Genomic DNA, 25,709 nt, shown 5'->3' with positions numbered 1-25,709 from the left:
CCACCATCACATATTTTTGATCTGCTCTTATAACACCAAACCACACTCTACCACACGACATAGTTTAGTGGTGTGCTGCCACCCCCAAAGTGACCAGCTGGTGCTAGGAACAGAGATCACCCTATTTGTGGGATGAATCAATGCATCAAAGAATGCTTATGCAAATTAAAAGTAGAATCATTCTTCTCGTTAAAGAGATTAAAATCTTATTGGGGAGAAAATACATGTAGACAAGAAAACTAGAAATGTTCATTTATAAGACAATAGAACAATAATTGTCAAAAAGCATATAAATGTGGAGTGTGTGTCACAGCGAAAGAGGAATCCTGTAAACGGTGTCAAAAGAATCCTGTTTCCCAAAATGAGATTGCAGGATTGTAGCTTAGATAGACAGGTGCCAAAAGAAAGCACTTTTGTTGTGAAGCGTACCTCAGTGACATTTGAAGGTCAAATTATGAATGCAGAGTCACGGACTTGAGTCTGTGAGTAGTCCCAGCCCAGCCTCTGCAAGCCTCTCACACTGGCTCAGCACAAAAACAGAATGTGACTGCAGTAATCTACAGAGCAGATCATCTGCGCTGATAACAGGCCATTGACTAGTTTTAATTTACCTGCCTATTGAAATTCTGTTTTCCTAGTAGTGGTTATTAAAGTGACGAAGAAAAGGTCTGCATTTCTTTTTTTGTCCCAACTTGAATATTGTTAAGAGCATCTGCTGAGAGGAAAGAAAATGAACCCAAGACATCTCTCTGTCTCAAATCAAATAAATTTTGTGTGATAAATTGGACTGCCGTTCACGTTTACTATTTTCAGATGTCATACAATAGAAATAAGGTGTTCCATATAGGTTTCTCCCCCTAAAATTCAGTTAGCCTGTGAAGCAATACAGCTAGCTCTTAAGGATTCAGTCAGATTATAGACTTAGTGATACTGATTCTGTCTTCAGACCACATGGGAAGAAACAGGGATGAATCAAATGACAGGCATGAGGAGAGATTCATGAGGCATCCCGTCCACCAGGAAGCCCGGCTGGCTGCCAAATGCAGAATTGGTTCAGTTGTCTCTCATTTCCTTTGTGTATCGGTATCTTAACTGTCCTCAAAGGAATATTATATATGTAATCGCAAATATTCTTTGTAAATGTTTCATAAGAAAAATCCCATTCTGGAAGCTTTCAGTCATAACTTGGCCGTTCAATATACTAGCCCATCATGTAAAATTTCTTCCCTACTGCAGGTATTCATACCCAGAGCTGTTAAATTTCAGTTCTCTGTACTACATAAGTTAATTCATCGAAATCCTGGTCCAAACCACCTCCTTCTTTAAGTCTTCGTGTTTTGTTTTCATTTCTATTGCCTTTAATTTTATACTAATTTTAAAATGAAAAGTAGACATAACTTGGCAGCCCTTGGGCTGCACCACAGGAGCTGTTCTGAGTCTCATCTTGTACACACAAAGTCACCTGTCTCCGTCCTAGATGAAGACAGACCTTTGGGACCAGACCAGTTGTGTGACTTGGTAAAACACACTGAGAATTTTTCTGTCTGGATTCTGAATTTAAGCTAAACATAGACCTCACGTACTCGGACTTTCTCTTGGGAATCTGATAGACTGATGGATGCAGCATGTGGGAGTGTGGGGGAAAACCACAGTGCGATGTATTATTTTCTTTCTCGCCGCTCTGAGTATAATGACCTTTTTCAAATTCTGTCTCTTCACGGTGCACTTAAAGGCTTTGGGGGATTTGACACACATAAACACCAAATGCAAAGATCACAAGCAAAGTAAATGTATAAGACTAAAAATAGGAAAAACAGGACCAGTTGCATAATGCAAAGTGTGACCCTGATACTGTGACCATATTCCGTTCCAGGATCATTGTTTATAAAAGGTTCACTATTTTATTGTTCTTTTCTAATAGTTTCTATAGGTAGAATTTTTTTCACATATTAGGTGCTTAATAAGTAATTTTTAATTAACATTTTAATTTTAATTCCAGTGTAGTTAACATACAGTGTTACAATAGTTTCAGATGTACAATATAATGATTCAACAATTCTATACATTACTCAGTGCTCATCACAGTAAGTGTACTCTTAATCTCCATCACCTATTTCCCCCATCCCCCCATCCACCTCCCCTCTGGAAACCACCACTGATCTATATGTAAGAGTTTGGTTTTTGCTTGTCTCTTTTTTTCCTTTGTTAATTTGTTTTGTTTTTTTTTAATTCCACATATGAATGAAATCATATGGTATTTGTCTTTCTCTGACTGACTTATTTCACTTAGCATTATACCCTCTAGATCATCCATGTTGTTGCAAACGGCAAGATTTCATTCTTTTTTTATAACTAATATCCCATTCTTCTTTATCCGTTCATCTTTGGATGGATACTTGGGCTGCTTTCATATCTTGGTGATTGTAAATAATGCTGCAGTAAACATAGGGGTGCTTTTGTAATGAATATTTTTAAACTATTTTTAATTTTGAGGCCATGAAAATCTTGAAATAATTCATTAAATATTTCTAGTGGTCTAAAAAAGTATGTACTTTTTCAGGAATGCCTTGCTCTCAAGTTATTTTTGTACCATTAGTATCTTTTAAAAATATGAAATAAATAGATAAATGATGAGTTACATAACAGTTAATAGTATAACTCAATCTCTGTTTAAGTTCTAAGAGTTCTAGTTCTTAGTTTCTTTTGTAAGAGTTTGGCATTAAAAGTGCTTAAAGGAAAAAGGGATTTTATTTGGGCATTAATGTAAACACCATATTTTTTATGGGATAATATCCTTAAAGTAATACAAAGATAGTTTATTGAATTTTAGTTTGTTTTATATAAAAAGGCTACGATAGAAAATGTGTCCTATAGACCAGTTAGCTCTTCGGTATTGGAAAAAACCACATGCTTTAAGTGTACACACTTTTATCCAAGCTTTCCTTCTTCTAACAAATGCTCATCACAGGGGGTGCTGGTCCTGTGAAAATGATTGGACAAAAATCTCACCAAGATAATAAAGCAGAATATTAATCCTCAGAAGTGTTTTCATATAGTGAAGAGAGTGAATGTTTAGAAAACTGCATTATTTTAATTTGATAACGCTGGAAGAGTTAGTCAATCCTTTATGTAACGATAAGATTGAAAGATTTTTTTCCATAGGTCATGTCAAACATAGTTTCCCTGGCTGGATAATTGCCCTAGCAAATGTGTAATTATTTAATAGCAAGGTTATCCTCAAGCATGAAGCAACTTTTTTTTTTTCTTAAGTAGGCTTCACACCCAGCATGGAGCCCAAGCATGAAGCATTTCTGATCATCTTTCCCCATCTACTTCCTCTGGTGCCCATCAGGTCCTCTGCAGACCTTTGTTATCTCTCCTACAAGATCGCTTTTTACCACCATAGTACAAACTCCTTAAGGACAGGAACCTGGTCTTCTCTAACACTGTCAATGTTTGCTACAAATTAGGTGTCCAGAAAATGTTTGCTGAATCAGTGATCTCATCCTTTCTTTAACATTCCCAGAGGAAGAGGTTCTGTCACCTCCCTATATGCTAACATCCTAAAAATTCCTATAGACAGGAATTCTGCTGTCTCATTTGCTAAATAATTTAGACCCACTTTCTTCAGCATTGTCTATTTTTCTTACTCATAAACAGACTATCAACTAAAATGTTTATCTACTGTCACTCTCTTGAATACTATTAGCATAAACACAGTAGATGCTTTTGAGTTTTTAGTAAATGATGATCCCTTTTTTGAGTCTGGGCCTTATCTTTCTGCCATTTATCTTTTAAAACAGGAAGACTTTTCTTTTTCATAAATCATCTTCCTGAACGATTATTAGTTCAGCATGAGTGGAATTCTTTGTTATTATTGTTGGAAAGAACTTTGGTGAGACCATTTTTAGAGGAAAAAAATAGATATTGGTATAAAAATGAGCAGCTGTTCTTCCACTGATCAAACAAGAATAAAATTACTTTTAGTACGAACAAGAATAAAATTACTTTTAGTACGAACAATTCAACTTTATTTTTTTAAAGCTTTTTTTTTTAAAGGGGAGGGGAGGGAGAGAGAGAATCTTGAGCAGGCTCCATGACCAGTGTGGAGCCCAACGTGGGGCTCGATCTCATAACCTTGAGATCATGACCCTGAGATCATGACCTGAATTGAAATCAAGAGTCAGACACTTAACCAACTAGGCCACCTAGGTGCCCCAGAATTCAACTTTATTTTAAAGGAAATACTGAACATTCATTTTAAAACATTACTGATTAGTATGTTATTTGATAATATGACATAATAGGATCTGGAATATGAAGAAAACTTTTATAGAATAGTCGGGGTCCCTGATTAGGTTTTAGACAGTAACTTCATTATTTAGCATATGGCAGTTTGATGAGATTTACATGTCTATTCTACAGTTAATATAATGGTCTATAGAAACTAGAAGCATTCAGAAAATAAAACCAATTCCTTATCTGCATAATGGTTGCTTTGCCTGTTGTTGTATTAATAGAATCAGTCACCAAAATAACTAAGTTGCAGAAAACCTAAACTAGTTAGCTTTAAAGAAATAATTAGTTCTGAGGTTACGGATGGAGAGGCCTTTCTTTGTCAAAGACACATTTGCTCCCAAAAAGGTTTTCGCAGAGGCCCTGGTCACCCTTGCTTTAAACAAGCCAAGCAGTGAAGCAGGTACAACTTCTCCACAAAATGACATCACTGTCTGTTGAATAATCAGACCACACACTGCTATAGTGTGGGATTCCGTAATTACTCCGATTGTTTCCACATGGATCGAATCTGAATGACCTCTTCCATTAGTGATAGTAGTATTAAAATACTCAAAGGTGGCCTCCATTTTCCTTTATCAGTGTTTGCTGGGTTGCTCTTTGTGCAGAAAACAGACCCTCTGGTCCCTGTGTGGTATTTGCTGCTCCCTTCATCTCTGCTGGTACTGCTGACGTCCCATCTAGTGCATGTTTTATACATTACCCCCCTCTGATTGGTTCTGTGCCTGGATAGAATTGTGCTTCTTTTGTTCTTGCCCTTAACTCACAGTGTGTCTAAATTCCCTGTTGTTTTCACCATTTGCTATGTTTGCATTTAGGATCATTAACATGTATCTTTTTGGTGAGTTCTTTTTAGGCATATACAGTAGTTCTTTTTATTCTAATGGATGCTCTTTTCCCTCAATTCTCCTTTCTGATGGCACTGGGAAGTCTCACACCCGCTTTTTGTGTGTTAGCATCTGCTCCTTCTGTCCTAATCCTGTTCTCCCCTCGTGTGAGCAGCCTGAGGACTTGAGCCATTTTTCCCTGTACCCTCCTTCCTCCTGCCTCTTCCCTTCCACTAAGCAGCTTGAAGCCATCTAGGTTTTTGTCTTCATTTTTTTAAACAGAATGAATCAACAGTTATTTAGATGTAATTGTGTCATGCATTTCTTTGCTCCCCACCCCTTCCCCTTTGATGGATCCCCATTTTACATTATATGAAATATGTCCTTGGATAATTCTTTTAGATGTGTCCTATTTTGATCATGCATCATTTATCTAGTTCATACCAGATGAATGTACATCCCCCGGGGACATGAATTCTTGTCTGTTTTGTCTCTGCTTTGGCTAAAACAGTGCCTGGCAAATATTAAGTGCTAAATAGATAGCACTATTTTTAAGGAATCAAATCCGTTTATCTCTTGGCCTTCTCCCCTCAAATCTTTTTAATGGAAATGATAAACTGTCTACCACATGTTTCTGCTTGGTGATACCAAGTATACCCCACAATAGTTAATCAGTATCCATATCACTTACTGTGATTTGTTTTAATCTGGTATCAGAATTCCCTCAAAGCGTCTTGGGGAAGTTTACCACTAAATTAACTAGCTTCCAATTGCCAGTTGTTTAAAATTTATTCTTCTTTTCATATCAGGTTAGAAGTGGTAGTGCAGAAGCTTGGGGCCAGGTAGGAATGTGGGAATGGCATTGGCTAGACACATAGATATTCCAAGAAGCAGAATTTAGAAGAGATAGCAGTCAATAGCCTGGACATCATTGGTTAAAAAAAGCTTGAAAGAGGGAAAACTCAGCTAATGAAAAGTGAGATGCTAGAGAGAAAGCAAATTGAAAACCGAAGATCAGAAGCTAAACTAGGAGAAATCATTGCACCAGTAAGAAGGTGCCTGCCACAGTTTTCTGTTAGGGATGGATGAGAAAGAAGGTGGCCTTTCATGAACAGTGACAGTTTTCTTTGGTCTGTTACCTCCAACTCTGCCCTACCCATCCTTGCTATTGAGCCGTCATTCTCACTGTTAATAAATCTGTTGTACCACTTATCTATTGCTTTATAAAAATACCACGCCAAATACAGTGACTTAAAACAACAATCATTTCTTTCTTTTTTGTTCCATCAGTTTGGGTCATCAATTTGGGCTGGGCTTGGCCGAATGGCTTTCTGCTCTTCTCCCTTGGGGTCACTTATATGGCTTCAGATATCCAGTAGCCTGACTATGGCTAGAGGGTTTAGTTTAGTCTCACTCACATGGCTGGAGTCTTCCAATGGACTGTAGGCTGCCCCCCACTACTCTGCTCCCCCCCCGACCCCCCCCACAGTTTCTCACCCAGGCTTCTTTACATGGTATGAGTGTTCCAGGAAGACAGAAGTAGAAGCTGAAAGTCTCTGGAGGCCTACACTCCAGAACTTCATAATATTACTTCTGCCAAATTCTGCTTGTCAAAGTAACGGGTTACCCTAGACACAGGGTGGAGAAGTACAAAATATCATGGCCATATTTTTCATACCACACCTGTCTCTGAGAGCTTACTCCTAACCCTCACACTTGTAATTTCCAATACTGTAGTTTATGTGCTTACATAGCTATCTCTTCTTAGAAAATTGAACTGCTTGAGGACAGGAATTAGGTTATCTTTATCTGTGTGTAGCACATAGCAAAGGCCCTGGTACCTAGTAAGGTCTTAATAAAGGAAAGTTGAACCAATGATGGACTGATTGGTTAATATGTACATACATATGTCTATATGGATATACATATGTATATCCTTGTTTTTTTTAGTAGCTAGATTCTGTAATTATAAGATTAATGGAATAGTTTAAAAAGTACAAAGTAAAATTAGAAGTATGTCTTTTGGTGTAAAATACTGAGAGTTTTGGGGCATCTGGGTGGCTCAGTCGGTTAAGCATCCGACTCTTGATCTCAGTTCAGGTCTTGACCTCAGGGTCGTGAGTTCAAGCCCCATGTTGGGCTCTACACCGGGCGTGGAGCCTACAATAGATGATAGATAGATAGATAGATGATAGATAGATAGATAAATAGATAGATAGATAGATAGATGCATACGCACATACATACATACATTCATAAAGATTGCTTTTGTGTATGTCAAGCAGCAACCCTAGAATACTGTGTTCTTAGAACATAGAAACTCATCTGTGTAATGGAGTCTTAGTAGTGTTTCCTTAGTCAGTTCCCAGATCAAATAACCAGAAATGATTTCATTCCTTATTTCCACCATCATTGTTATCAAATGTGTTGGGCCTCATAGTCCAAATTATATATTATCTTACAGCATGTATTCAGAAGAATGACTACTTGTGCCAAAATAACAAGGTCTTAATAAGTGTCAAGTGTAGCCCTAATTACTTGGCTTTAAAAATACTGTGAATAATCTAAAAGGTCCATCTATTACTTAATATCAGCTCAGATTCAGTTGACGGCACTAAAATGACAATTTGGTATTTCATGGAATTTAAAAATCCTGTGCCCTAATTAAGTCCCCACACAGGTAATTATTCCATGTGTAATTTCACCAAGATCCTGGGATGTTCACTTTGATGCACTGCACACTCTCACCGAACACCATTAAGCAGCTGTCACACTTTTCCTCCACTAGTTTGGGGATCACTATACAGTTTTTTGGAACTTTTCCTGAATAGGTTTTACATTTATATAAGTTATTTTGTCCACTTTGAGACTTGCAGACACTTTTGTTTTATGTAACTGTGGCCTCCAAATTGGTAAAAGAAAATTTCATTAAGAGACCAAAAGGACACATGTATATGCAAAGTTAATATTTGCTCAGACAGGTAATCCTTCCTGAATGCAAAATGCAGATTTTGTGTGAATACATCAAAGAACGATGGACTGAATAACAACTAATTATGGAAGAACGTTTGGTGGATATTTTTAAAAAACTTTTATCTTGTAGAATTACAAGAAGAGAAAAAGAGCTACATATATGAAATCAAGTCTTAAGACTTCATTTTTGTGGTATTATATTATCAAACAGAATGCAGAATTAAAATTGAACAAAGCTAAAGCAAGCTCTCCTGACTGTGGAAAGAAGATAGAGACAGAAAAGAAATTGAATTTCAGATATTTGTTTCAAGATAAAAATGAATTATTATAAAATAGACCTGTATTCGTAACTTAGACTCTCCTATTTCGATTTCATACACTGAAAGCAATCATAGGACTGAAGGGAAATTTATTATAAAGTCACCTGGGATATCACTTCATAAACACAGAAAACAACATTAGAAATTGAATGGGAATAATGAAAATTTCATTTTAAAAGAATGTAAATGGAAGGCAAGGAAAGAACGGTTGAGGCACATGAGAGAAAAGCATTCCTCCTCTTGAACTCCTATAAATCTGAAAAGTGTTGTCCATGAACAGGATACTGGTGCCACAGAAAAAAGGATTGGATGTTCCCCCTCTATACCTAGGGGCTCAGTCTGTTCTGAGGACACTTTCTGTGTTCGTACACTGGATGAGTCTGTCTTCCTGCCTCAGGCGTACAGCCTAAGAGTCTGTTAGGGACCTCCGAACCAGAGGCAAGATGTAGGCTGGCCAGTAGCTCTGTCTGGTTGGGGGAGAGAAGGGGTTGGTCAGTGGGGCATTTGGTGGATGTCATCCATTACCGACCCTCTCAGCAAAGTGCAGAGTTGGTACCATCCATTGCACAGAGACGATGATCCTGCAAAGAGTTAACCACAGCAGATCATTCAGTATCTAAATCTAGGTGCCTTCCACCATAATTAGAGTGTGTTTGTTCATCAGTAGCTGAACATTTTGCAGACTGTAAAAATGTAAATGATCCTGAGGCTCATTATTGCACCTTGTGCATCACAGATTACACAGTTACTCTGCTCCTTTATGTGTCTTTTATATCTTAATTTGGGTCCTAGCGTATGTATATCACATCATGAAAGTATAAACTACCACGAAAAGACTGTGGAGGAATTGTTATATGCCTTGAGACAGAATAGAAAAATAATGCAGATTTTAGTCTTATCAATATATTCTATATTCCAGAGCCTAAGTATTGAGTCAGGGATTCTATTCCATGAAACTTAAATGAGAAAGCAATCACCTCTCAGGAACAAAATGGCAGACCTCTATCTCATCAGGTAGTGCAGAGGATTACTTTTGTCAAGATAAAATTAATAATATTTCAAAGCAACCAAAGGAACACTCAGCTTTGTAAAATACTAAAAGAACATGGGCTTTGGAGTAAGAGATATTCTATACTCATTCACTTAATATCTCTGTGTTCTTGGCCAAATTACTTAATCTCCCAAATAAAAAATTTAATAAATAAATAAATTTTCTTTATCTGTATAATAGATATCTACATTCAGATAGGGATTAGGGATAACAGGTAAAGTTCCTATTACCTACTAAGTGCTTAATAAATAGTTAATATTATTCTTACAGCACTGGGAAGTGCATTTTCTTGGTTGTACCCAAGTTATTCAGCAGAGGCAAGCAAAAGGATGCCTGTATTGTGAATCTTTCGCCCTGGGGTAGGTGGGACTGTTGGCCATGTGGAGTGGCACTCTTGTAACTTACCCTCTAGGCTTTACTTCCATTCACCAGCTGTTAACACTCATTGTTGCACTGGAAACGTGGAAAACTCTTCACCAGGACCATCTAGCACCACTGTGTGGCTAGATTTATCCAGCCAGTTACAGGAAGATAATGCCTTTAACCTAGAGTATAATGGAATGTTAGAGTTGATATATATGGTGGCTGTCAACTGGTGGACCATGGACCCCTGGTTCCTCCAAGTTATTGCAAGCGTTCCAAGTGCACATCAAGCATTTGAGACAGAATAATATCTTGTGTGTGTGTGTATGTGTGTATGTGTGTGTATATATATATATACACATATATATATACATATATACACATATATATATACATATATATATATGCAGTACTATTTTACTGCTGTGATTAATAAAATACAAATTCATTTAGAACATTGTGGAATTCTTAGTAGCTTTTTATCATGTTGTATTTCCTCTGTCAGCCATTATAAAACATACAACTCTTACATCAGGGTGGATATGGTACAAAGGAATCATAAAATCATTTAATATTATACAGGAGCCCTCATGCTCAGGAAAGTCAAGAACTGGTGCTCTCATTTCCAAGGTCCAGGAAAATGTTGTGTGATGTACTCACTTAAACAACTTGTTAAGGAAAACACTGGTGAGAATTCTGGTCTCCTGATCCCTAGTCCAGAACTCCCAACAGTAGAAATGTTTGCAGTATTGCTTCTGAAAAAATCTGAGATGTATTTAATGTTCAGATTAGTATGCATGAACTTGAGTATTGACAGAAAATGGGTTACGTGGAAAACATTTAAAATAGGACCTGACACATATAAAGCCCTCAATAAATGGTAGCTATTATCATGATGGCTATTCGGTAAGGAGTGGTTTTGTCACTTTTTCTCTCTGTTGCTCAGAGTAACTTATCACATTCCAAATGTAATATTTTAAGTTATATCATTTGTCACTCAAGCAAGTGGCTTCCATTTTTACTTCTCATACCTCAGAGTGGGAGTGGTAGGTATTTTAAAACTCTCCCTTCGAGAAGTCTTGTAGGAGTAGAGGTTCTTGGCATTAGTACTGAGGCTAACTTCAGAGGCAAGTCCTTGCGATGCATCTTACTGCAGCCTCAGACAGCCAGTGGCCTTTAATGTGCATGCTTGAGACAGAAGTCAGTTTTGTGGTTGAATTACCCATTGGAATTTGGCATATTTCTTTGAACTAAAGAGATTTAAACATTTACTTTCCCTCAATATTTTTTAATGTGTCCTCCCCTATTCCCCTATGCCCTTAGAGCAGATTTTTTATTTCTTAAGAGATTTAACATTAGATCAAGATTTATTTAAACTGTGTACCCAAAGCTAGTCTCCAGAGATTTGTTGTCTCATTGCACAATGTGGCCCACAGGTGACAGCAGAAAACAGAGAGAGATTTATACCTGACTGTATAAATAGAGTACCCATTTCATCAAACTGTAAACCATCCAGGCTAACCACAGTAGTTAAATATAAAGTTGCCCTTGGGTTCTGCAGGTAAATTAAGGACTGAAGCAAGTGTTACCACTATATGTGTTTCGTTCTGAATTTGTTGTCAATGTCCATATTTAGTATGAGTTCCTTTGCTTTAGCTAACTACCTAGGAATTTGATTTCTAAGCTAAATACAGGAATACATGGGGTTAGTATTTGTACATTGCCAAACAGAACTCTCTTATAGGGAACTCGCCCCAGGAAAGGAAATGAAAGAGCCAAAAGGAGTAAGCACTTCTGTATGTGCTGAACATGTCCATTTTAAGTAAAGGCAGATGACTTAACAGTAGCTTCCATAAATGGTTCTCATTCAGTCAGCTGTGTCAGGCAAGGACTTAGTGGTTGTGTGTCCCAGCTATTGGGCAGCAGCTTCATTAGAGGAAATCACCAAAGGCCTCGGTTTCTTCACAGAATGCAGCCCAGGGGAGCATTACTCCCTATCAGTAGAGTGGCTGAGGCATTCAAGCCCCAGTGATGATCTTCCCCTGCTGTTGAGAAGGTAACCTGGTTTAGAATAAATACACAAGAGCCAGCCCTAGACAGACTTTTTAGGAGTTACGTTTGCATTATTGCCCTTACCCAATGCCACAGCACACCTTTAAATATTCACCCTGTCACTCTTCCCACAAGAGCCCGCTGTGTGTGCCTTGCCCAGGCCTGTTTGAAGCCAGTCCCCTATGCTGGGCCATTTTCCCTTTCCCCCCTCTTCTCACAAAACTGCCCTATCATCCCATTCCCTTAAGACTTTGTATGTCTTTATACATCTTTATCTGTTCAAAAAATTAATGCCAAACACGACTCAGTAGTAATAAGTGCCCCCTTCCCCACAGGTAACATATTTGCATTTTAACAGTGGCTTTAAGCAAATGAAGATACTCAAATACTGAGGATTCTATGTCCTGACAGGCAGCAGGAGGGCCTTTCAGGAACAGGGAGTCCTTTGGTTCTCACCATGTGTACCCAAAGGGCCTTGGACCAGCCCTGAGCAAAAAAGCATAAATTATATTCTAACCCCCCCTCCACCCTGGTCTGTTACTGCACTCACAGAAGTAACACTGTTGTTTCCAACCTCCCAGAAGTCTGTGACACTGAACAATTTTTCCAAGGAAGAGAAAAAGCACAGTTTAATAATGGGACTAATTTTCACAGTTTTGCAGCTGGGGCTTCCGTGGGGAGCTATACTTCTTTTAGAAATAAGTGCCTCAAAAATAATGGGTAGAGGGGCGCCTGGGTGGCTCAGTCGTTAAGCGTCTGCCTTCGGCTCAGGTCATGATCCCAGGGTCCTGGGATCGAGCCCCGCATTGGGCTCCCTGCTCCGCGGGAAGCCTGCTTCTCCCTCTCCCACTCCCCCTGCTTGTGTTCCCTCTCTTGCTGTATCTCTCTCTGTCAAATAAATAAATAAAATCTTTAAAAAAAAAAAAAAAAAAATAATGGGTAGAGAACTTGCCAAGGGAGGGTATGGAGCATGATGGAGGAGGTTGTGATGGCAAGAAAGACCAATTGAAAACTAGGGGTGAAATTAAGGGTGTGCTTGAAAATGAGAAATGTGGGGAGATTTTCATATTAACATTACTTTTTTTAAAAAGATTTATTTTTTAAATTTTATTTATTTTAGAGGGATAGAGAGAGCACAGAGTGGGGAGGGGCAGAAGGAGAGAAAAACTTAAGCAGACTCTGCGCTGAGCACAGAGCTGGACGCAAGGCTCAGTCTCACAACCCTGAGATCACGACCTATAAGCTGAAACCAAGAGTCAGAAGCTTAACCGACTACACCACCCAGGGGCCCCTACATATACTTTATTCAAAGGAAAAATAAGGTAGATTCTGAAGTGAAAATGAACATCTGACTTGTGGAAGAATCTGGCTGGTCATCTCTTTTTTGGCTAATCTCTGATCCCATCACTGTCCGCTCAGTATTGGCCGTATAAATGGTCCCCAAGGGGTCATCTCATTGCCAAAGACACTCCCCTTTGCCCAACCTTGATTTTCTGGTGCACTCTATGTGAGACAGTTTACTATTCTGTTTCTATTATTGTGTGCAAAATTTTGCAACAAAAAACTGGCATTCCTACTCTCATTCCATCAAAACACTCATAGATACTGTTTTAAAGCCAGTGATGACATTTGGCTTTTTCAGAAAATGGGTTTTTCATATGCTTGTTACACAGACAATTTCTGGTTTTTTTCCTCTTTAGAGAGGGGAGACAGTTTGAAGTGTCACTTCTTTTCTTACAGGTAACCAATTTTAGCTCTTCTCTTGTTTAAAATTCAAAGGTTGTAGCCAGCCATTGGGCATGGATTAAGTGGTACACGGTTTGATTACACCAAGTAGCTGCTTCATTTACTACCCACACTGTTACTGCTTTTATGCCATGTTTTAGTCAGGATGAGAAACCCTTGAGGACTTAAAGAGGATTTCTTTGTGACTCAATATTATCCAGACCCAGTGGGAATAGTTTTTGTTTAAAACACACACACAAATATTTCTCTAACTTCTTTCCTATGTGAAGGATAGACCCTGACTTTGTGTAATTATAGCGACAAGCAGTGAAATGATGGCTAGGGTAAGGCATCGAGACAAGGAGAACGCTGCTGGGCCTCCTGGCTATTCCTGGTTTGCCACAGCATTTGCTCTGAGACGCAGCATCTCTGCAGAGCACAGTGCCCACTGTTGTGCTTCTAGACAGCACAGAAAATTGACTCCTCTCCACTGCCGGCTGGAGTTGGATTTCCTGTAACTGCTCTCTCTTCTCCGATGATCCATAATTAGCCTGTCTCATAATATGTACGACTTTGTAAAACACCTCTGGTACACGCTCAGAAGTGTGACTTTGTGTCTTCAAGGAAGATTACTCAGCAGACGTAAGTGGGCCTTTTCCATACCCTTTGGGCAGTCGGCAGTATTTGCTGTTACATTCCTCTGCATGTGGTGAGCAGGCTATCTCAGATACCTCCTGTGAATGACAATACCAGCCTGTTAGGAGATTTCTCATCTCTGAGTTCCTAGAGGATTTGCAGTCTGTAACACATGGGCTCATAGTGGCTTGTTTTCTAGCAGTTTCATGCATGAAGAGGCAGGGATCACCAGTGTGGCTTCTAGACTGTCAGACTCAGGGCTGGGCAGCAGCAAGCTTCATAAAGGAGGAAATGGAGAAGGAGGAGGAAAGGTGTGTGTCTGCCTTATCTTCCAAATTAGATCATCAGCGACTCAGGCCAGAGATCATCTCTGCTTTTCCTATCTTAAGACTTAGTAGAACATTAGGCAAGCAGTGACTATGCAGTGCATGCTGACTGCCTGAAGGCCTCAGTTTTTATTTTAATTCATAGATGATGCCACAGAGATACTATTTCCATTCACTTGAACTTCATGCAACCCCAAAAAAGAGTTTTCTGTAACTATTACTGAATGTTATTTACATTGAATTGAAGGTATCTCTAAATTGGTTTTAGATTGATCCCTCACAGAACTGCAGTCCTCATTGCAGAGAACAGACCTCTTAGCTGGTTGTGCAGTGAAGACGGTTATGACACCAGAAGGATATGTAAAGTGTAGGTGGAAACCCGAGGAAGGCACTGACACTGAAATTCTGTCAACGACTAAGATGAGGCAGTGAAAAAAAGCTCATTCTGACCAAAAGTAATGGCATGCGGTCCCGAGAAGCATCAGCAGCCCACTAGGCTTCGGGAGACGGGCACTGTGTTGCCACCGTACTTCTGTCAAAAATGAGCTGACTGTTGTGGCACCTGGATGGCTCAGCTGGCTGAGCATACGACTCTGGGTTTTGGCTCAGGTCATGAGCTGAGTCGTGAGATCAAGCCCTGCATCAGGCTCTGCACTCAGCAGGGAGTCTGCAGGGGATTCTCTCCCTCCACCTCCCCCTGCATGCGTGCTCACGCTCTCTCTTGGTCTAAAAAATAAATAAATCAGGGCACCTGGGTGGCCCAGATGGCTAGGCGTCCAACTCTTGGTTTCTGCTCAGGTCATGATCTCAGGGTAGTGAGATCAAGCCCCTCCCCTCTGCTCACTTGCTCGCTCTCTCTCTAAAATAGAATATTAAAAAAAATTTTAATTAAAAAAATAAATATTAAAAAAAAATGAGTTGACCATACCTTTGTGGATGTATTTCTGGATCTTGTATTCTGTTCCATTGAGCTATCATATCTTTTTGCATTTGATGAACTGTGTTGATAACAATAGCTTTAAATTAAAATCACTTTAGGTAAGCTCTTCAACTCTGTACTTTTAAAAAAATTATTTTGATTATTTTAGAATCTTTGCATTTCTGTATTCATTTTTAAAGCAACTTATCTAATTTTACGAGATCTTGTCTTAATTTTACTAATCTGCTAGAACAATGGCTGGGAGTGCACTAAATTTACAGATTTGGGGAAAATGGCCTTTTAACAGTAATGAGTCTTCTACTCAATGAGCATGGAATGAATATCTTTCCACTTGTTTATTCACTATTTTTTCTCAGTAAAGTTTTGTAGTTTTAAGTATAACGGACTTGGTTGTCTTGTGCTAGACTTATTTGTAGGTATTTGTTTTATTAGCATTACTATAAATGGAATTTATTTTCCAATTGTTTGCTGCTAGCATACAAGAAGTTTTTTTATATTGACCTTTTATATTGTATCCTTGCTAAATTCATTTATTCTAGTTCTTGGTATGTAAATTCCCTAAGATCTTCTTTTTTTTTAGTTTTTATTTAAATTCTAGTTAGTTAACATACAGCATGATGTTAGTTTCAGATGTACAATTTAGTGATTCAACACTTATATTCAACACCCAGTGCTCATCACAGCAAGTGCACTCCTTAATCCCCATCACCTGTTCAACCCAGCTCCCCACACACACACACCCACCTCCCCTCTCTGGTAATCATCAGTTTGTTCTCTATAGTTAAAAGTTTGTTTCTTGATTTGCCTTCCTCTCCACCCCCGCCACCTTTGTTCATTTGTTTTGTTTCTTAAATTCCACATGAGTGCACTCATATGGTATTTGTCTTTCTCTGACTGATTTATCTCACTTACCTTAATATTCTTTAGCTCCATCCACATTATTGCAAATGGCAAGATTTCATTCTTTTTTATGACTAAGCAGTATTCCATTGTGTATATATATATATATATATATATATATATATATATATGCCACATCTTCTTTATCCATTCAGCAGTCAGTGGACATTTGGGCTGTTTCCGTAATTTGGCTATTGTAGATAATGCTGCTATAAACATTGGAGTACATGTATCCCTTTGAACTAGTATTTTTGTATTCTTTGGGTAAATAGTAGTGCAATTGCTGGGTCATAGGGTAGTTCTATTTTTAACTTTTGAGGAAACTTGTTTTCCAGAGCAGCTGCACCAGTTTGCATTCCCACCAACAGTGCAAGAGGGCTCCCCTTTCTCCACATCCTCACCAGCACCTATTGTTTCTTGTATTACTGATTTTACCCATTCTGGCAGGTGTGAGGTGATATCTCGTTGTAGTTTTGATTTGTATTTCCCTGATGATGAGTGATGTTGAGCATCTTTTCATGTGTCTGTTGGCCATCTGTCTGTCTTCTTTGGAAAAATGTCTATTCATGTCTTCTGCCCATGTTTTAATTGGATTATTCACTTTTTGGGAGTTGAGTTGTAAAAGTTCTTTATATATTTTGGATACTAACCCTTTATGAGTTATGTCGTTTCAAATATCTTCTCTCATTCTGTAGCTGCCTTTTACTTTGTTGATTGTTTCCTTCCCTGTGCAGAAGCTTTTTATCTTGATGAAGTCCCAGTAGTTTATTTTTTGCTTTTGTTTCCCTTGCCTCAGGAGACATATCTAGGAAGAAGTTGCTACAGCTGATGTCAAAGAGGTTACAGCCCGGGTTCTCCTCTAGCCTGGGATTTTCTATGTTAACAACAACAAAAAAAAAATCATGTCTGCAAATACTGCCAATAGGGCTATTTTTACTTTTGTCTGATATTTGTGGGGGTTTTTTGTTTTTTGCTTTTATGCCTTATTTCAAAGCCTAAGACTGCAAGAATACAAGTGGTGAAAGCAGGCATTCTTGCCTTGATCTCAGGGAATAGCAATTTAGTCCTTCACCATTAAGCATGATATTGGTGGTTGAATTTTTTTTAGATGCCCTTTGTCAGGTTGAGGAAGCTCCTCAGTATTTCCAGTTTGCTGAGCATTTTATCCTTAACAATATTGAATGCTGTCAGATGCTTTTTTCGCATCAATTGGAATGATCAAATGGTTTTCTTCCCTGTATTCTGTCAATCTAGTGAATTACATTGATTAATTTTCAGCTGTTAAACCAACCTTGCATTATTGGATAAGCCCTACATGGCCATGATGTATTATCTTCTTTATATATTACTGGATTTGATTTGCTAATATTTTGTTTAAAATATTTGGCTCTGTCTTCATGAGGGTATTTTTCTGTAATTTCTTTGATAGTGTCTTTGTCAGGTTTTGTATTAGAGTTCTGCTGGCCTGATGAAGTGTGTTAGGCAGTTACTCTCAATTTTTTGAAAAAGTTCCCATAGTATGGTTATTTCTTCCATGAATGTATGATAAAACCTACTAATGAAACCATCTGAATTGGAGTTTGCTTTTTGGGAGTATTTTTTGATACCAAATTTGTATTTGTCTGTAAATGTAGAACCATTATTATCTATATCTTATTCTGTCTGTAGAATCAGTAGTAGCAGCCACTTTATAGTCTAGATACTGATATTTTGATTATATAATGTTTGATATTTTTTAGCATTCTATATAATTTTATCTCTTGACATTTTAGCTGTATCTCTTTACATTTTTTTAGGAGTTTATAGATTGCAATACATATACCTAAACTTCCACAAACTATTTAGAGTTAATATTGTATCATTTCATGGTAAATGTAGAAAATTTGCACTGATATGGGTCCCTTTGTTCACACTCAATTTTTATCTTATCCGGTAGTTGTCATATGTATAACATTTACATACATTGAAAACCTGATTAGATAATGCTGTAATATTCATTTTCAATATTCAGTCTATTTTAAAGAACTTAAGGAAAAAAATTTTATTTTTGCCCACATATTTGCCATTTCTGTTGTGCTTCCTTCTATCCTGATGTTTCAGATTTCTTTCTGGTATCATTTCCCTTTAGGCTGAAATACTACTGGTGTTTCTGGTAGAGTAGATCTGCTGCCGGTCAGTTAATTCTGTTTTCTTTCATATGGCAGTGTCTTTATTCTGCCTTCATTTCTGTAGGATATTTTTGCTAGCTATGGAATTCTGAGTTGACAGAGACATCTGCTAGAATTTTGATTCAGTATACATTAAGTCTGTAGACCAATTGGGAAGAATTGCCATCTTAACAAATGAAAGATGATATTCCACTATCTTCTGCCCCCATCTTTTCTTTTTTTTTTTTTTTTTTGAGAAATCTGTGATTATTTGAATCGTTTTCTGTATCAAATGTCATTTTCTCTATCTACTTTTAAGACATTTTCTTCTCTTTGGATTTTAGCAGCTTGATTTAGGATATGTGTAGGTGGTTTTTTTTTTTTTCTTTGATTTTATCACAGAGATTCTTGAATATGCAAACTTATTTCTTTCAACTAAATTTGGGACTTCTTCAGTCATTATTTTTTCAAACGGATTTTCTGCCTCAGTCACTTTATTCCTCTATTTCTGGGACTCCAGTAATATATATTTTCAATCTTTTGATATTGTATGGGTTCCTGATGTTCATTTCACATTTTTCTGTTTTCCTTTCTTTGTGCTCTTCAGCTGAGGTATTTTATATTGGGTTATCTTCAAGTCTACTGCCTCTGTTATCATCAGTATGCTTTTGATCCTATGCAGTGATTTTTAATTTTAGATATGTATTTTAAGTTTCTCCATTTCTATAATTTTTCTAGTTATTTCTTGACTGAGATTGCCTGCTTTTCCATTAATTTCAAATGCGTTTTCCTTTATTTTATGGAGTATAATTATAATAGCTACTTTATATGTGGTTACTATGATGTTGGCATTTGTTGATTGTTTTTCCCGTTAGAATTGATCACATTTGTCTTGCTTTCTGTATGTTTAGCAATTTTGAGTTGTGCCCTAGATAATGTGAATGTTACATTGTACAGGCTCTAAGTCCCTATTATACTGTGCTGGAGATTGTTGATATTTTTGTTTTTGTTTTAGCATGCAATCAACCCAGTTAGGTTCAGAATATAGGTTCACTGCCTCATAGTGATTCATATCACAGTTAACTTCTCAAAGCCTGTGTTTTGGTGTGCCCTATGTGAGACAGTCAGGAGTTACTCTGAGACATGGGCAGTGATTTAAAGGAGTTTAGTTCTCTAAATGGGCTTAGGTCTGCCCATCAAATGTGTAGCTCAGGGTTTAGACTGAAACTTGTGTGGGTTCAAACATGGAACCAGGTCATCCCCTTCTCTGCCTGTTTCCCCTCTATGATTTTCCCTACACTTGCAAGAACCTCTTTTCCTGATTCCTCAGCTCACAAAGATGTGGTTTCTATTAGATTTCAGACACTGAGGTTGCCTCCCTTGTAATATTGTATAAATGGAGTCCACATAGGGGAAAGCTACAAGAGAGATGAGGGGGAAAACTACAAAACAGGAAACTAAATGATGGTGTGTTCTAAGGCTTAGTCCCTGAACACCTCAATTTCCTCTCTACACTCACTCTCTAGGTGAAAGCATTCTGTAATTCCATAGCTTCAAATCTGAAAGCTGACAACTCTTAGACCTCTTCTAACCTCTAGACTAATATACCAGTTGCCTACTCAACATCTACACTTGTATATCTAATAAACTCTACTTGTCAAAAACCAAGGCCCTCCTCCACTGATACTGGATTACTTTTGACTGCATATAACAAAACACACACACACACACAAGAAAACATGCATTAAAAAAAAAAGTCCACGGATACAGAGGTAGACAGTCCCGAACACGTATGGCATACTCATTAGGCACCCATACTCATTAGGCACCATACTCATTAGGCACCCAGGCCCCTTATCTCTTGATGCTTTTCCAACTTTAGTATGCTTGCTCTTTATGTTAGCGGAGGGAGAAATGTAATGGGAAAAAATTTTTTTTAAAAAAGAAATTACCAAGTTTTTATTTAAATTCAAGTTAGTTAACATATAGTGTAATATTGGTTTCAGGAATAGAATTTAGTGATTCATCATTTACATATAATACCCAGTACTTATCACAAGTGTCCTCCTGAATGCCCATCACCCATTTAGCAGACCCCCATCCACCTCCCCTCCAGCAACCCTCAGTTTGTTCCCTATAGTTAAAAGTCTATTATGGTTTGCCTCTCTCTCTGTTTTTATCTTACTTTATTTTTCCTTCCCTTGCCATGTGTTCATCAGTTTTGCTTCTTAAATTCCACATAGGAGTGAAATCATAGGGTATTTGTCTTTCTCTGATGGTCTTATTTTGCTTAGCATAATACACTCTAGTTCCATCCACGTTGTTGCAAATGGCAAGATTTCACTCTTTTTGATGGCTAATATTCCATTGTGTATATATATAGCATGTCTTCTTTATCCATTCACCTGTCGATGGACATATGGGCTCCTCCCATAGTTTGGCTATTGTGGACATTGCTCCTATAAACATCGGGGTGCATGTACCCCCTTGATTCACTATGTTTGTATCCTTTGGATAAATACCCAGTAGTGCAATTGCTGGATCATAGGGTAGCCCTATTTTTAACGTCTTGAGGAACCTCCATACTATTTTCCAGAGTGTCTGCACCAGTTTGCAGTCCCACCAACAGTATAAGAGGGTTCCCATTTCTTCACATCCTCTCCAACATCTGTCATTTCCTGACTTGTTAATTTTAGTCATTCTTACTGGTATGAGGTGGTATCTCATTGTGGTTTTGATTTGTATTTCCCTGATGATGAGTGATGTTGACCATCTTTTCATGTGTCTGTTGGCCATTTGTTTGTCTTCTTTGGAGAAATGTCTGTTTGCGTCTTCTGCCCATTTCTTGATTGGATCATTTGTTCTCTGGGTGTTGAGTTTGATAAGTTCTTTATAGATTTTGGAAACTAGCCCTTTATCTGATATGTCATTTGCAAATATCTTCTCCCATCCTATTGGTTGTCTTTTGGTTTTGTTGACTGTTTCCTTTGCTGTGCAGAAGCTTTTTATCTTGATGAAGTCCCCATAGTTCATTTTTGCCCTTGCTTCCCTTGCCTTTGGTGATATTTCTAGGAGAAGTTTCTGTGGCTGAGGTCGAAGAGGTTGCTGCGTGTGTTCTTCTCAAGGATTCTGATGGATTCCTGTCTCACATTTAGGTCTTTCATCCCTTTTGAGTCGTCTTTTTTTTGTGTGTGGTGTAAGGAAATGGTCCAGTTTCATTCTTCTGCAGGTGGCTGCCCAATTTTCCCAACACCATTTGTTGAAGAGACTGTCTTTTTTCCATTGGACATTCTTCCCTGCTTTGTCGAACATGAGTTGACCATAGAGTTCCATTCTGTTCCATTGATCTATGTGTCTGTTTTTGTGCCAGTACCATACTGTCTTGATGATGACAGCTTTGTAATAGAGCTTGAAGTCTAGAATTGTGATGCCTCCAGGTTTGGTTTTCTTCTTCAACATTCCTTTGGCTATTTAGGGTCTTTTCTGGTTCCATACAAATCTTAGGATTGTTTGTTCCAGCTCTGTGAAAAATGTTAATGATATTTTGATAGGGATTGCATTGAATATGTAGATTGCTTTGGGTAGTGTGACATTTTAACTGTATTTGTTCTTCCAATCCATGCGCCTTGGAATGTTTTTCCATTTCTTTGTTGTCCTCCTCAATTTCTTTCATACGTGTTCTATAGTTTTCAGAGTACAGATCCTTTACCTCTTTGGTTAGGTTTACTCCAAGGTATCTTATGGTTTTTGGTGTAATTATAAATGGGATCGATTCCTTGATTTCTCTTACTTCTGTCTCATTGTTAGTATATGGAAATGCAACTGACTTCTGTGCATTGACTTTATATCCTGCAACTTGGGCTGAATTCCTTTATCATTTCCAGCAATTTTTGGGTAACCTTCCCCATTTCAATAAATGTCAGTTCCATCCTTCCAGGTGCTCAGGCCAAAGTATCTTGGAGTCATCCATGATTCTTTTTCTCTCCTATTCCACATCCAACCTACCATCAAATGTTACTGATTGTACTTTTCAAATATATCCCAATATACCTGACCGACTCCGTCATCATGCAGGCTATTGTTGCCTTTCATGGACTTCTGAAATAGTCTCCTAAGTGGTCTTTCTGGATCTGCCATTCCTGTATGCAGAATTCCCAGATTACCTTCCAGCTTACTCTGAATAAAATCCAAGGAACTTACTAATAAAAAGCTATACATCATTTGGTCCTGGCTAACCCTCTGATTAAATTAACTATTCTCTTCCCCTCATTCCATAAATCTACCAAGCATGTACCAATTTCAGGGTCTTTATTATCTATTGATCTTTCTATCTTGAATGCTCTTCTCGTAGATGTCCCCATAGCTTTCTTCTTAACTTCCTTCATGTCTTTGATCAAATACCATATTATCAAAGAGACCTTCCCTAACAGCCTATCTATCTAAAATAGGATTCCTTCTAGTAAATCTCTCCCTTTATACAACTTTCTTCTTAATACTCAGCAGCATTGGACATTTTATCTGATTTTCTATGTGTATGTATAGATTTCGTACACATATACATTCTCTCCCTCTCTTTCTATATATAAATATGTAAAAATGTATAAACATTTAGGTACATATAGGAATTTGATGATTGAAGGGCTTCTCACTAGAATTAGAGTAGGGACTTCATCCTTACTGATAAGGAAGACAGCAGTGAGCAAAAGAGATAATCAAGACAGATTTCTCTGAGAAGAAGGTATTTGAGCTAACGATGAATGAAGATGAGCCAGCTTTACTATAGCCTGGAAGGAACGCACTCCAGGCAAAGGGAACAGCTACTCTGCAAGGCCCTACAGTGGAAATAAGCTTGTCATGTTAGGGCATTTGTCCTGCATTTGAGGACAAAAAGAAGCCCAGTAAGGGTAGAATTTAGAAATTATGTAGAGTGGAATAAGATAAGGTAGGAGAGATAGGCAGAGCCAGATCATGCAAAGTTTTGCCTGTCCCAGATGCAGTAGAAAAAGGGTTGCAGGCCTCTCTGGCACCTCAGCCATTCTCCACCCTTTGGGAAACTCTAAGGCTACAATAGCCAAAGGCTATCTAGCAACATGCAGCTATTTAAATTTAATTAACTAAAAGTAAATTTTAAAATTCAGTTTCTCAATCACATGAGTTCCATTCCAAGTGTTTTAATAGTCACACGTGGCTAATGACTACCTATTGGGCAGCACAGCACAGATAGAAAACATTCCATCATCACAGAAGTTATATAAAACAGTGCTGCTTTAGGAAATCCAGTCCAATGAGAAATAATGCCAAGTTTGCTTACCGTCTCCTCTGTGATTTTCTCTTAACCCTAGAATCAGTGTTTTTCTATTTCAGTGGAAATATATGCGATGCCTAGAAAATTAGCATGGGGCCTATTCCCTATGCAAATATTCTCACCAGTGATTTTTACCTATGACAGAAAAGATGAGAAAGACTGGTAAATCACAAGCATTCTTAACCTCATTATAAATACATTGCAAATGTAAAAATGCAAAGTGTGGAAGTCATAAATGTGAAAGCAGCTTTCAATTTGTTTTAATAGGTATTTTCTATGTCTTATTGTAACCTAGGGATCTTGCTGCAAGAAACTGCCTGGTAGGTGAAAATAACATTCTGAAAATCAGTGACTTTGGAATGTCTCGTCAAGAGGATGGTGGAGTGTATTCATCTTCTGGCTTAAAGCAGATTCCCATTAAATGGACAGCACCAGAAGCTCTTAATTATGGTAAGAATAGACTGTTTTGCTTTTTGGTGGTAAAAATGTACTCCATCAGCACAAAACATACACAAGCAAAATTACAGGAGTAAAGCAGAGCCCAAGTTAGAATAATTTGAAAATCAACGCAATAATGTGTAAGTATTCATATTTTGTATTTACACATGAGCAGAAACCTAATTCATTAAACTTATTGGTCAGATTTCTATATGTAAGATTGCTAGATTTAAAAGATGGATATACTTATAAGCACTTTGGAGAAGGTTTTTTCTAATCCAAAAAAAAAAAAAAAGATTCTTTTTAAAGTGTAGCTGTGGCTCTGGACCATTGCTTTTGAATGTCTTATAAATGGCACAATAACCTCATCTAATATTAGGTTTTAAAATATTGTCAAGTGTATAGTTTCTCGCTCTAAAAGTTAACATGGTTTCTTAGCATTTCAGTCTCTAGAACTTGTATAAGTCTTGTGGAGAGAGATGGAAGTTACATTTTTAAAACAGCAGGGATTTTGTGTGTGTGTGTGTGTGTGTGTGTGTGTGTCATTGCAATTGGAAATAAATACAGGTTGCATTATCTTGGTTGGGATAAAATGGGCTGTAACAAGATGGGTAATGGCTCAAGAATTGAGATTGTGCTTTAAGTGAAATTATAAATTACATTTTCATTAAGGGAAGCAGCATATGAGCCATGGGTTGGTGAATGGGTATAGTATGTTTTAAATTGAAATATCATAAAATGATTCTTTACTGATTTAAAATGAAAAATTCATCATGAAAAAAAGGGCATTTATAAATGCCTTAATTTAATGCCTAAATTAAAGACAAAGCTTTTAAGTGAGGTACAATTCATATAACTGGAAATTAACCATTTTGAAGTGAATAATTCAGTGGCATTTAGTACAGTTCACAGGATTGTACAACCACTACTTCTCTCTAGTTCCAACATTTTCATCACTCCAAAATAAGAACCTTTACCCATTTACTCCCCATTCCTCCTTTCCCCCCAGCCACTTGCAACCACATGTCTACGTTCTGTTGCTATGGATTTACCTATACTGCATATTTCATATAAATGGAATCATACTATACATTTCTTAAATGTTTTTGAGGTTCATCCATGTTGTAGCATGTATAATTAACTTAATTCCTTTTTACGGCTGAATAATATCCCATTGTATATATTTACAATTTGTTTATATGTATATTTGGGCAGTTTTCACCTTTCAGCTATTGTGAATAGTACTATGAACATTTGTGTATAAGGATTTATTTGAGTACCTATTTTTAGTTAAATTCTAGGTATACACTAAGAGTGAGTCCTATGGTAATTCTGTGTTTAACTTGTCAAGGAACCACCAAGTGTTTTCCAGATAAGGCTTTGGAATGTGATTGGTTTGGAAGTTAGTTG

At 37.6% G+C, this 25,709-nt stretch overlaps 1 protein-coding gene across 5 annotated transcripts in view; it reads left to right on the top strand.

Moving 5' to 3' along the window:
* The window catches only part of FER (FER tyrosine kinase), a 418,533-nt gene that overhangs the window by 364,297 nt on the left and 28,527 nt on the right, over positions 1-25,709 (top strand). For all 5 annotated transcript variants that reach the window (XM_036123015.2, XM_036123018.2, XM_078066948.1 and 2 more), the window contains one exon: positions 24,157-24,311. In XM_036123015.2, coding sequence (XP_035978908.1) covers positions 24,157-24,311 — 155 coding nt within the window. The remainder of the gene's footprint in view (positions 1-24,156; positions 24,312-25,709) is intronic.

The sequence above is a fragment of the Halichoerus grypus genome, chromosome 2, assembly GCF_964656455.1.
Source record: "Halichoerus grypus chromosome 2, mHalGry1.hap1.1, whole genome shotgun sequence".
In the NCBI taxonomy this organism is placed as follows: Eukaryota; Metazoa; Chordata; class Mammalia; order Carnivora; family Phocidae; genus Halichoerus; species Halichoerus grypus.
The sequence above is the reverse complement of the archived record's forward strand: the minus strand, read 5'-3'. Positions and strand labels throughout refer to the sequence as shown.